Source organism: Sceloporus occidentalis, unplaced genomic scaffold (assembly GCF_023333645.1).
Source record: "Sceloporus occidentalis isolate IW3139 unplaced genomic scaffold, rSceOcc1.0.p SCAF_69, whole genome shotgun sequence".
Lineage (NCBI taxonomy): Eukaryota > Metazoa > Chordata > Lepidosauria > Squamata > Phrynosomatidae > Sceloporus > Sceloporus occidentalis.
Genome location: NW_028317049.1, coordinates 4,766,047 through 4,778,674, shown reverse-complemented (window position 1 = coordinate 4,778,674; position 12,628 = coordinate 4,766,047). Strand labels below are relative to the sequence as shown.

At 45.8% G+C, this 12,628-nt stretch overlaps 2 protein-coding genes across 3 annotated transcripts in view; both read left to right on the top strand.

Moving 5' to 3' along the window:
- The window catches only part of NF1 (neurofibromin 1), a 152,679-nt gene extending 150,715 nt beyond the window's left edge, over positions 1–1,964 (top strand). For both annotated transcript variants that reach the window (XM_089494135.1, XM_089494134.1), the window contains 2 exons: positions 199–415; positions 1,819–1,964. In XM_089494135.1, the coding sequence (XP_089350261.1) occupies positions 199–415; positions 1,819–1,961 (360 nt within the window). In that variant the 3' untranslated portion in view covers positions 1,962–1,964. The remainder of the gene's footprint in view (positions 1–198; positions 416–1,818) is intronic.
- A 2,040-nt stretch (positions 1,965–4,004) lies between these two features.
- Positions 4,005–12,628, top strand: part of AKAP1 (A-kinase anchoring protein 1) — a 51,382-nt gene continuing 42,758 nt past the window's right edge. Inside the window, exon 1 of the mRNA XM_089494138.1 lies at positions 4,005–4,090. The gene's annotated coding sequence lies outside the window, so the exon portion shown is untranslated. The remainder of the gene's footprint in view (positions 4,091–12,628) is intronic.

The window sequence follows — 12,628 nt, the reverse complement described above, 5'->3', positions numbered from 1 at the left end:
TCTTAAGCTTTGCTCCCCCAAACGATTTGGATTTCGTCTTTCAGGAGCACCAGCCTCCATGGCCAGATGGTGAGAGATTCTGGGAGCTGAGGTCCAAGATAGCTGGAGAAAGCAGGACTGAGCAACAAGTGTGTTTGTTTTTAATGCGACCCGTTGGCTAAAAACTGATGGGCTAATTTGTTTCTCATCTTTTCCTAGCAAACACAAATCCCAGACTACGCTGAGCTCATAGTGAAGTTCCTGGATGCCTTGATCGACACCTACTTACCTGGGATTGACGAGGAAACCAGCGAAGAATCCCTGCTGACCCCAACCTCTCCTTACCCTCCTGCAGTCCAGAGTCAGCTTAGTATTACTGCGAACCTGAACCTCTCTAATTCCATGACCTCCCTTGCGACTTCCCAGCATTCCCCAGGTCAGTTTGGTGTATTTATTTCATCTCTCATGTCAAGTGTGTGTGTGGAATCCCATCAAAACGTCTCCAAGTTCATTCCTCTCTTGGACAACAGACTCAGTTTGGGTTGATATCCTCTCCCCTGGTTCTGTGGTGTATATTTTCCCAATATGTGCATTGAATTTGCACTGCTCATTGAATTTCCATTGAATGTATCTTGAATTTTGAAGACCCTGGGAAACATCTAAGCTTGCACATAAATGAAAGACAATACAATACATGCAAATAATTGATGCAGCTTCAATGTTGCTGCATTTGAGCTCTTGCCCCAGTACCCTTGACTTCTTTGTGCCAGTGAGTCTTTCGACTTGAAATGACACTGCCTTTTGTTGGCTAAGCAGATTTTGCTCACTTTTCGGGTGGGTAACCATGTGCCTTTGTCGCAGCGAAAACAACAAGTGAGTCTATGAAAGCTAAAAGGATAACCAGATTGGCATCTTCAGAGAATGCTGGCATGGAAGTGAGTGGGATATATATATATCTCCCACTCACTTCCATGCCAGCATTCTCTGAAGGTGTGTATATAGACAGACACACTGTGTGCCCTTTGGTTGAAAGGAAGCGATTTACATGTTAATTTGTGTGTTGGTCTGTTGTTGCAACTTGGGCATCAAATGCTATTTGAAAACACTGAAATTCTGGACCACGCTTAGGTCAGAATGTGAGAGTTCCTGCATGGAAAGGGGTTGGTCTGGGTGGCCCTTGGGGTCTCTTCCAACTCTACGATTCTATCCACAGACACCTAGATTCTATGATTCTATCCTTTTACATTTTGAGGGATCCTGCGCATCATGAGGTGCATGTTTTTATTCACTCATTACACAAAGTTTGGGATTACCATAGTTTGTACATTCGGAAGCACACTGAAACGGTGAAGTTGAAGGCTTTCATGGCCGGCATCCATAGTTCTTTGTGGGGTTTTCAGGCCATGTGGCCATGTTCACTTTAAAGTTGAACAAAGTTTAGCTACCAGTGCTGAAGAATAGCAAAATGAGGACTCAGCAAATGCATGTGAGAAACAACCCAGGGTCGGGGGCTTTCCCAGCAGATAGTGATCACCAATCCTGTCAACCTCCCACCCTGAGGCCCTGCCATCAACAACAGAATACACAGCTTAACATGGAATTTCCTCCCTACCCAGGGTCACACAGTATGTGTATATATATATATATATGTGTATGTGTATCCAGCGCTCTTCTATGCCAGCCTTCTCTGGAGATGCCATCCGCAGATGCTGGCGAAACGTCAGGAGTAAACTCTTCTAGAACATGGGCACCGACACCGTTTGTGGCTCTTGCAGATGGATTTGCCCTTCCTGTGACGGCTCACTTTTTGGGGGGGTTTGTTTTCCCTTTTTATTTCAGGCATCGATAAGGAGAACGTGGAACTGTCCCCCACCACGACGCACTCCAACAGCGGAAGGACTCGCCACGGCTCCGCCAGCCAAGTGCAGAAGCAGCGCAGCACGGGCAGCTTCAAACGCCACAGCATCAAAAAGATCGTGTGACGCTCCTTCCTCCCTCCCCGTTTTACTTCGTTATTTTATTTTTTAACGAAAGACTGACAAACGCGCTCTTGCCCCGACCGCGCAAAGCGTTCCCGTCGCACTTACATTTTGGATCTCCCTCCTGGCCATTTCTCCCATCGGCCGTGGTGCCAGACGATCAACTCTTGAAACGTTTCGTGTGGATTTTAATTTGGGGGGGGATTCGTTTTGTTTTAATACAGCTGCCTTCGTGTTTTGTTTTCGTTCTGTTTTTTTACTGCCAAGCAATTCCTTCTGTCTTTCATTTGTTTTTAAGTCATTTCTGACTTAGTGAACCGAACCACTTAAAGAGCCAGAAGAAAACGGAGAGTAGCCAGAAACGACAGCAAGGGTGTCCGGCGGTGGAAATGGCATCTCGCGCACACTTCGGAAACCGCTGTCTTTCGTTGCCGCTGCAGTTTTGTTTCGGGGTGGTTGTCCTTTTGTCCGACAGCTTGTTTTGTATCTACTTCAAAAGGAAAAAACAAAGTGTTAATGTTCAATCCTGTTTGCAGATTAGTGGTTTTGTTGGCCAACCTGGCTTTCATCCAACATCCCTTTAGCTGTGGACTTTATTTTACTGGCTTCTCAGCTTTACCAGGAGATGGGAGCCTTCGCTCATTATGATCCATTCGTTTCGGAGAAGCGGTGGCCAAGATGCTTCTCTCTGTGGCTCCGAAAAGCATACTCAGATAAGCTTCTCAAGTTTTCTTTCTGACCTGTGGATGCTTTCTTTTTTGTCAAAATCCCCCTCTTGATCAGGAGGTCAGGATAAATGCACACTGTTTGGAAGGTATTCATTGGTTCCTTTTCCGCTCCAGACTTGAGGAACACTGCGCATGTGGGGTGCAATGGAGTATATGGGTTTGCACCACTCTGGTGCAAACGTTATTAATTTCCAGGGAGTTTCTACCAGGAATATGTGCAAGTTCAAGTTGTCTGAGCATGGATGTTCATGGCACATTGATGTGATACTTTCAGTTTGCCCATGACACACGTTTTTTCCTGTTTTCATAACTTCAGCCTGTTTCTAGCACTTCCACAAAAGAAAGATCATAGGCTGAAGATGCAGAGCTTGGGGAAATTACCTTTTTGTACTTCCAAGGCTCTTGCACACTAGAAGGTTCTGGTACAAAAAGGTGGCTTTTCTCACATCTGGTGTTAGCTCTTAAAATTCTTTGAAAGGTTTTATGTGGTGGTGGGCCTTGGTCCTCTGTTCACGTATTCACAAGCACCATTTTAAGCATCTTTCAGGTATAAGGAAATGCAGACTGAAAGAGCTGTCACAAGGAAAGACCTTGTTCAAAATACTATAGAGGAATACCTCAGTTAATGAATGTGTTGCTGGGCTTTACGCTCGTCCCTCCACATTTGCGGTTTTGGCTTTTGCGGATTTGACTACTCACGGATTTTATTAATATGTCCTCTCTAGGAATATCTAGGTCCTCCAGCGCAACTCTGTGGTCAGCTTTAACCAAAAGTCGCACTGAATGACCTAAAGAGAACACTTTTCTAGGCCTTTGTAGCTCATCCAGTGCAATTCTATGGTCAATGTCTGGAAGATGTTGACCACAGAGTTGCACCGGAGGACCTAGAGATACCTAGAGAGGTATTCTCCCAGGTTAAAACATCGTGTGTTTGTTATTTGTGGTTTTTCGACATTCACGGGGGTCCTGTGCCCTTAACCCCAACAAATGTGGAGCGACAAGTGTACTTCTTTAACCAGAACTTTGGTGCCAGAGGCACAAATAACATGGAAAGAACGGAGATAGGTTCCTACACCACAAATAAGAAGAGCAGTACAACATGCTTCGGCAAACATATGACCCGCAACTAACGTCATGCAAAAGCGTGCAGTTGTCTAGATTTATGAATTCTTAATTGTTTATATCAAAGAACAATTGCTCTTATTGTTTTGATAGAGAGAAGAACTGTTTTAAGGTTGGTTCCGCTCCTAGGAGAGGAAGGAAGGAAGGAATTAGCGATGGGCACAAGCGCCCGATGCCAACCGCCTACGAAGCCGAGAAGACGTTTTTGGAGATGTAGAAAGAAAGAAGTGAGAGGGACAGACTTGGTCATGTAGAAAACACAGCTACAGAGAATTTAATCCAGTGAGTGCATGAAGGCTTAAGGCAACTTGAGGCAAAGATCACCAGGGGAAAATGCTTGTAGGTTTATTTCAGTTGCTGTGGTATATATTGATCCAAATCATGCCCACACTTGGCATCTCGCCTCTTCCCAATGCTCTTGTGCCAAATTAAATGTTTGGGGAATAACGGTGCATGACGGGGACCTGGAGGATCTGTCCCACGGTTGTCGTTCATTGTGGCATGTGGACTTTGGAGTCCCTCGACAAAAGTGAGCTGTGTAAATTTGGGATAAAACAGGCAAAGGTTCGGTTTGTGATGGTGGTACAGTAAATGCGCTGGGCAAGAATCCTCCCCGCCAGAATGTCCCGTGCGTTCAGTTAAAAGACTTGGTTTTCCATTGGCTCACAGATTGGAAGCAAGTAGTTACAAATCCTGAGTTACACGTGCTTCGTTCCTTTCCCCAGTAACAGATATCACTGTAGTTACATTAGGACTGTAACTTTACAAAGGGTGCCTCTGTAGAAATAACGCAGTTGGGCACCACTTCAACTGCCATGGCTCCGTTCTACAGTATCCTGGGATTTGTAGCATGGCGAGGCACCAGTCTTCTTCGGCAGAGAAGGCTAAAACCCTTGTAAAACTACAAATCTCAGGATACCATTGGATGAAGTTGCAGCACTTAACTTGGTGTCAAACTGCATTATCTCTACTATATGGATGCGCTCCTCGATCGCTGTCAACCCATTTGCGATGCGGCTGTAACCTTTGGGCAGCTTTTCTAGTTATAGGTGTACAGGAGCCAACATTATGGATTTTGCTTTGACCCATGGATAGGTCGAGGGTAAAACTTTGGGGCACATAGCAAAGGATCTAAAGGATGAAGCAAAGCAAAACAATGTCAGGGAACTTAACCAATCCCAGCAGACATAACCCTTTGTCCTTACTCTTAAGGATGGATGGAGGAGAGAATAGAGGGGCGTCAGTACTTCCAGGACAGATTTTACTCTTGCTTTTCACCCGAAGACGGTTCCTTCTTTTAAATAAGAGTTAAGTTACAGTACTTACATTGACCCACGGATAAGTCGACTCAGGTTTTTAGGGTCAATTTTCTGACCTCAATTTCTAGACTTATAATGCGTGAGTATATACAGTAATAGCATTTTAAAGACATGTTCCCAGGCTTTGCTTTTGCCTGCTGCCCATTTATCCAAGCCAAGCTGAAACCAGTGGTCTCTCTCATCCAAGTTGACTGTCTTGAAGAATGATTTTCTTAGCATATGGTTTGAATAGGTCCAGTCTTTGCCTTGGATACAACCACCCCATCCTTTTGCCTGTCTTTGCAGATGGTTGTGAGACATTTAAGTACAGCCATCTGTCCAGTGAGTGAGATATCCATCCATCCATCCATCCATCCATCCATCCATCCATCCATCCATCCTTTTATGCCTACTTCCTGCCTATTAGAAAAGAACAAGGTCCCCAAATAATCCAGCCTTTCTAATTCTGAAGCCGGTGTTCAGAACTTCCTTGAGCGATAGCATGAAAGTCTTTGGGAAGATTTTCTCGGGGGCAAAAATTATGTCAGCTGCTGCAAAGCATTTGGGTGTTTTTCCTTCCAAGGTTGAAATGTGTGCCGGACTTGTTTCCGCCAATGTGCATCTCAAGGTTTGGAAGGAGGGAAACTGGTAGGATCTTTTCACAGGTGGCTTGTGGGCCGGGAAAGGATGGACATCAACCTCTGGCATTTCAGGGTGATCCTCCTCCGTTCCATTCGCAATCCATAAGTGCACACTATATGTTCAAATGGGAATTTAGCAACCTTAAGTTGCTTGTGTTGTTGCTTGCCTTTGAGATGTCATCCCTCCATATTTGCGGCTTTGATATTTGCGGCTTTGATTATTTCCGGATTTGATTAATATGTTCTCTCTAGGAATATCTAAAAGTTGCACTGAAAGACCTAGAGATTCCTAGAGAGGATACTCTCCTAGCTTTTGTAGCTCCTCCAGCGCAGTCCTATGGTCAGTGTCTGTTGGACTTTGACCACAGAGTTGCTCTGGAGGACCTAGAGATTCCTAGAGAGGATACTCTCCTAGCTTTTGTAGCTCCTCCAGCGCAGTCCTATGCTCAGTATCTGTCAGACGTTGACCACAGAGTTGCCCTGGAGGACCTGGAGATTCCTAGAGAGGATACTCTCCTAGGCTTTTGTAGCTCCTCCAGGGCAGTCCTATGGTCAGTGTCTGTCAGACGTTGACCACAGAGTTGTCCTGGAGGACCTGGAGATTCCTAGAGAGGATACTCTCCTAGGCTTTTGTAGCTCCTCCAGGGCAGTCCTATGGTCGGTGTCTGTCAGACGTTGACTACAGAGTTGCCCTGGAGGACCTAGAGATTCCTAGAGAAGATACTCTCCTAGGCTTTTGTAGCTCCTCCAGGGCAGTCCTATGGTCAGTGTCTGTCAGACATTGACCACAGAGTTGCTCTGGAGGACCTAGAGATTCCTAGAGAGGATACTCTCCTAGGCTTTTGTAGCTCCTCCAGCGCAGTCCTATGGTCAGTGTCTGTCAGACGTTGACCACAGAGTTGTCCTGGAGGACCTGGAGATTCCTAGAGAGGATACTCTCCTAGGCTTTTGTAGCTCCTCCAGGGCAGTCCTATGGTCAGTGTCTGTCAGACGTTGACCACAGAGTTGATCTGAAGGACTTAGAGATTCCTACAGAGGATACTCTCCTAGCTTTTGTAGCTCCTCCAGCGCAGTCCTATGGTCAGTGTCTGTTGGACTTTGACCACAGAGTTGCCCTGGAGGACCTAGAGATTCCTAGAGAGGATACTCTCCTAGCTTTTGTAGCTCCTCCAGCGCAGTCCTATGGTCAGTATCTGTCAGACGTTGACCACAGAGTTGTCCTGGAGGACCTAGAGATTCCTAGAGAAGATACTCTCCTAGGCTTTTGTAGCTCCTCCAGCGCAGTCCTATGGTCAGTGTCTGTCAGACGTTGACCACAGAGTTGCTCTGGAGGACTTAGAGATTCCTAGAGAGGATACTCTCCTAGCTTTTGTAGCTCCTCCAGCGCAGTTCTATGGTCAGTATCTGTCAGACGTTGACCACAGTGTTGTCCTGGAGGACCTGGAGATTCCTAGAGAGGATACTCTCCTAGGCTTTTGTAGCTCCTCCAGGGCAGTCCTATGGTCAGTGGACCTAAAGATTCCTAGAGAGGTGTCCTCTCAGGTAAAAACATGGCATTTTTGTTATTTGCATTTTTCCATAGGGTCTTGTGCCCCTAACCCTAGTGAATATGGAGAGACAAGTGTATTTCTGACATATGGCTAACCTGAGGCAACTTTATTGTGGCGTTTTCTTGGTGTGACTTGTTCAGAGGAGTTTTGCCATTGCCTTCCTTGTAGGTCAAGAAAGGAACCTTCTCCTGTCATTTTCTTGTCTTGATTTGTTCAGAGGAGGTTTACCATTGCCTTCCTGATGCTGAGAGAGTGTGGGTTTCTATAGCTGGTCAGGGATTTGAAGTCCGACATCTTGGAGTCCTAGTCGGTCATTTCAGCCACCACACCATCCTATTCCACAGCCTTAAGTTAGACAGGAAAAGGAAAGAGAAGATGACTACTTTCAGTTCAAGAAGGACAGAAGCCACGTCTGTTTGCCATACCGAAAGGTGTGCTTGTGTGTAAAATCTTGTTGTATACATCCACAACCAAAGCTTTGGAACGCACCCAAATCTTTTTGTTAGAGTAGAACCCATTCGGTCAGAGGCATGAACTGGTGTCCTCAGTCGGCACCTTGGTCAAGTGCAGATTTTGTGTCTGTGCAAATAATGTGTGTTGTTTTTTTAAGATGACCTGCAACTCTTTTGCCTTTTTTTTCAGTTGGTTTGAGCTAGAGGCCCGTTGAAAGCCAGATTACACACAGACACAACACCCAGAAGGGTCGAGGTTACTTGGATGCAATAGCTGGCATGCAGAGAGCCTGGTGGAAGCCAAAGACCAGAGAGGCTAGGATCAGAGATGTCCAAAGTCCAGGTATTTTAGACTTGAGGATTCTTGGAGAACTTCTTGTTCTCCAGGTATTTTAGACTTCACCTCCCAGATTATCTAGGAGTCTTGGGAGCTGAAGTCCAAAACACCTGGAGACCCCCAAGTTTGGGAAGCGCTGGGCTAGGAAAAACCTAATATTGTGGGATTCTGAGTTCTTCGTTCACCTGAAACGTTTGAGAGGAGTAACACTGCTCCCCGTTGGAAGTGTCCCCTTGGGACAACTCTTGAAATCCCTCTTAAGTGGTATCCGGAAACTCAAAATCAGGAAGACAAAGGACCAGGGAGAGGAGTAATGTCCCTCCTTACAGTGTTCTTCTTCATTCTTTCTGGGGTGTCAAAGGAACTGAAACCCAGAAATGTTTGTAGCTAATAGTGGGAAGCTAGTATAGCGATGGCGAGAACAGTTGCCCTTTTCCAAGCCCTCTTCCAGTGACTGACTTGCTCAGTGCCTTTAAATTTGCTTGCATCCTTGCATCCGCCTAGCGAAAACGTCTGCAGATTTCCTTTCCTCGTCGCCATTCTTTGCTTAACCCCCTTTCGATCCCGCCATCGGAGCAACCCAATGGGCGATCCAGTGCCATTGGTTTAAAACATCCTCCTTTCTTGCGTTGGAGTCGCACACAACGCTCCCGTATCTTAAAATCGGCGGACGTGGAGTAAGGAGAGTCTGTGTTGCTCGCTTCTTAGGGTGGCATGGGTCACGGTCGGACCTGTGGCACCTCTGTGCCTTTCTTTCCGAGATAAATCTCGGATCAATATTGAGTCCCTGTGTTGGGAGAAAGGCAGGATATAATAACAACAACAACAACAACAACATCTTTAGGGGAGAGAATGTGTGTGAAAACAACTTGTTTTCAACTAGCTGACTTGAGTCAAGAACATAAAGGAACATAAGGGTGCGAGAAAATTTGAAACGCTCATTCCACCTCTGGGGACTAGATCCTCCCATTATAGTTGAGTAGACCCATTGAAAGGCACAGGACTTGTTCATTTACGTAAGCCCCTCAATAGGTCTACTCTAACTAGGACTAAGGGTTGCTTTAGCCCAATATCGAGAGAGTCCAAAAACCTTTTGTCCTGCAGCGTTAAGGGAGGTAAGACCTGTGAAACAGACTTCTTCCCCATCCGTGTGTCACCCTATAGACTAGACTGTGGACCCTATGGACTAGAATTCCCATCAGCCACCCTATAGATGCGGTGGTCTAGAATTCCCATCAGCCTTCCACAACCTGGGTAGGGATGGTGGGAGTTGTAACACACCCAAAGGGTCTCACGTCGGGGAAGGCGGCCACGAAGGATCCAATGTGCACGCTCCTCCTCCATGCGCGCCATTAAGTACTGTAAATGCATTGTTCTTTTTCGTTTTGTAGTTTTATATGTTAAAGAACAGATCCTTGCTTTTCATGGCTTAAAGCCTGATGCCTTTTCTGTGCATTAAAGCTGCCATCGGGTTTCCACCTTCTAATGCGTTTTGCCTTCGTTTTCCGCCGCCAGGAAACGCTTGGGAAAATCAATGCGTTTGGGGACTTGCGCATTTTCTGAATGTGGCCAGTGCTTTTTTTCCCCCCTCCCCATTCTTAGGATTTCTCTCCCTGACATTTACTCTTTCCTAGTTTAAACCATGCTCCCAATGTATTAAAGCGCGACTTATTGTTATGCGAGAGACTTGAACCACACGACTCGCATTTTTGCGTTGGCCACACGCCTCTTCTTTTTTTTTTAACAACGCGCAGCGCATCCATCCTGTAAATAGTTTTTGTGTAAAATTTGACAGAAAAACAAAACAAAAAACAAAAAAGGTATATTTACTACACTGTAAATACATGTGACGATATATTGTATTATTTGGCTTCTTTTGTAAAGCAGTTAGTTTACTGTACATGTATAACATAACGAACTTGGGTTCACCTTTAGCGTTTAGTAAGTGTTAACGTACTACTTCTTTCTTCCCCCGCTGTTGCGTTCTGTCATTTAAAGGAAGCAAGGCTGTGTACTATAAACTTTAACGCCGTGTATTATAGAAACTTCCCCATCCGAGCCTCAACTTGGAAGACGTTTTCTTTCTTCTCCTGCTCCTCCTCCTCGGTCTACGCTCCTGTTAATATTCGTAAGCGCTTGTGCAAGAGGCGGCAAGGCGGACTTTCCAGACTTGCACGCTTATGGTCACGGGATGTGAGTATCTATCTTGAACGCTATGGATAGAGATAGACACACAGACCTGTAGAGATCATGGTTGTTTACCCCCCCATTTTCCCTCATGTATGTACTTCCCTTTTTTTGAAGTAAAAAGAAAAAGTCAATTCAACCCGATTTTCAGTTATTTTGTCGTTGTCGTTGTCGAAGTGTTCCTTCGAGTCGTTTCCGACTTATGATGACTTCGAAGCAAATTTATTACGGGTTCCCAGTTCTGGGGAAAGAGCGCAAAAGGAACACTTGCACTCATCCCTCCATATTTGCAGATTTGATATTTGCGTGTTTGATTGATATATTCTTCTCTAGGAATATCTAGGTCCTCCAGTGCAACTCTGTGGTCAACTTTAACTCAAGTTTGCCCTAAAAGACCTAAAGCAGTGATGGCGAACCTATGGCACGCGTGCCAGAGGTGGCACTCAGAGCCTTCTCTGTGGGCACATGTGCCGTCACCCCAGCACAGTGCTTGCCAGAGTTTGTTACTAGAAAGCCAGAGAGACATGGTGCTTGGCAATAAATAAGTGGGTTTTGGGTTGCGGTTTGGGCACTCGGCCTCTAAAAGGTTCACCATCACTGACCTAGAGAGGACACGCTACTAGGCATTTGTGGCTCCTCCAGTGCAACTCTGTGGTCAACTTTAACTAAAGGTTGTGCTAAAAGACCTAGAGATTCCTAAAGAGAACACTACTAGGCATTTGTTGCTCCTCCAGTGCAGTTCTATGGCCAGCATCTGTCGGACGTTGGCCACAGAGTTGCACTGGAGGACCTAGAGGTTCCTAGAGAGAACACTCTACTAGGCCTTTGTAGCTCCTCCGGTGCAGTTCGATGGTCAGTGTCTGACGGACGTTGACCACAGAGTTGCACTGGAGGACCTAGAGAGAACACTCTACTAGACCTTTGTAGCTCCTCCAGCGCAGTTCTGTGGTCAGTGTCTGTCGGACGTTGTCCACAGAGTTGCACTGGAGGACCTAGAGATCCCTAGAGAGAATCCTCTACTAGACCTTTGTAGCTCCTCCAGCGCAGTTCTATGGCCAGCGTCTGTCGGACGTTGGCCACAGAGTTGCCCCGGAGGACCTAGAGATTCCCAGAGAGGTGTCCTCCCCTGTAAAAACATGATGTTTTTGTTACCTGCGGTTTTTCCATATTCATGGGGGTCTTTTGCTCCTAACCCTAGCAGATATGGAGGGACGACTGTATTATTATTATTGTTGTTGTTATTGTTATTATTCGGATGCTGGGAATGTGTGGCTTGCCCGCGATTGCCCCGTGGACATCCATGGCCAAGTAAAGATTCGAACCCTGGTCTCCAGAGTTGTAGTCTAGCGCTCAAACCACTACGCTGTGCTAGTGTAGTTTAGTGATAGTTTACTTAAGTCTCATTAATTATCCTAATCCTTTTCTCAGAACGTAATTGGTGCGCGGATTCGTCCTGGAATCTGACAAATTCACAATGACGATGGAGCCATTTCACAATGGCAATTTCAGTAGAGCTGCCTCATTTAGTTCTGCCGAAAGAGCAGCTACATCCTTGATCCGTTTCTACTACGGTTCATCACTTTTGTCATTGTTACTTGCTGCCAAGTCAACCTAGATAATGAGGATGATGAACAAAAGATTCCCCACACCTTGGATCAAACATCGTAGGTTAAGAGGTGATATGATAGCTCTGTTTAAGTATTTGAAGGGATGTCACGTTGAGGATGGAGCAAGCTTGTTTTCTGCTGCTCCGGAGAATAGGACATGGAGCATTGGATGCAAGCTCCAGGAAAAGAGATTCCACCTCAACATTAGGAAGAATTTTTTGACTGTAAGAGTTGTTCAACGGCGGAAGACTCTCCTTCTTTGGAGGTCTTTCAACAGAGGCTGGATGGTGTCTTCCGACTCTAAAATCCTGTGAGAGAACTAGGCAAGATCCTAAAGTGCAAAGATAGACAGTTGAACAGCTAGGATCATCCAAGTCATGGTATTCCCATTTAGAAACCAGAGCTACACAGAGATGAAAGCAGATAGAAAGATTTGCAATGTGGTGCTGGAGAGGTGTGCTAAGATCTCGGACGGCCAAAAAGACGAACCGATTAAGTCTGCAATTGATCCGACCGACGAGCCTGAATTTCTCCAAAGGTTGCCTTTCCCAGCATCATCTGCAGGTCTATGTTTCCCTCTGCTGGCTATCAAAGGTACGTTTCCACTTCAGCTTGGAGGTATGGTTGCCCTTGGTCTACTACTATCATTTGCAAATTGTACAGCGATTGTGTGTTTGTCATCACACAACCGTCACACACACCGGCAGCCATAGCTCGCACCCATTGCAGCCTTAATGGACACAGATCT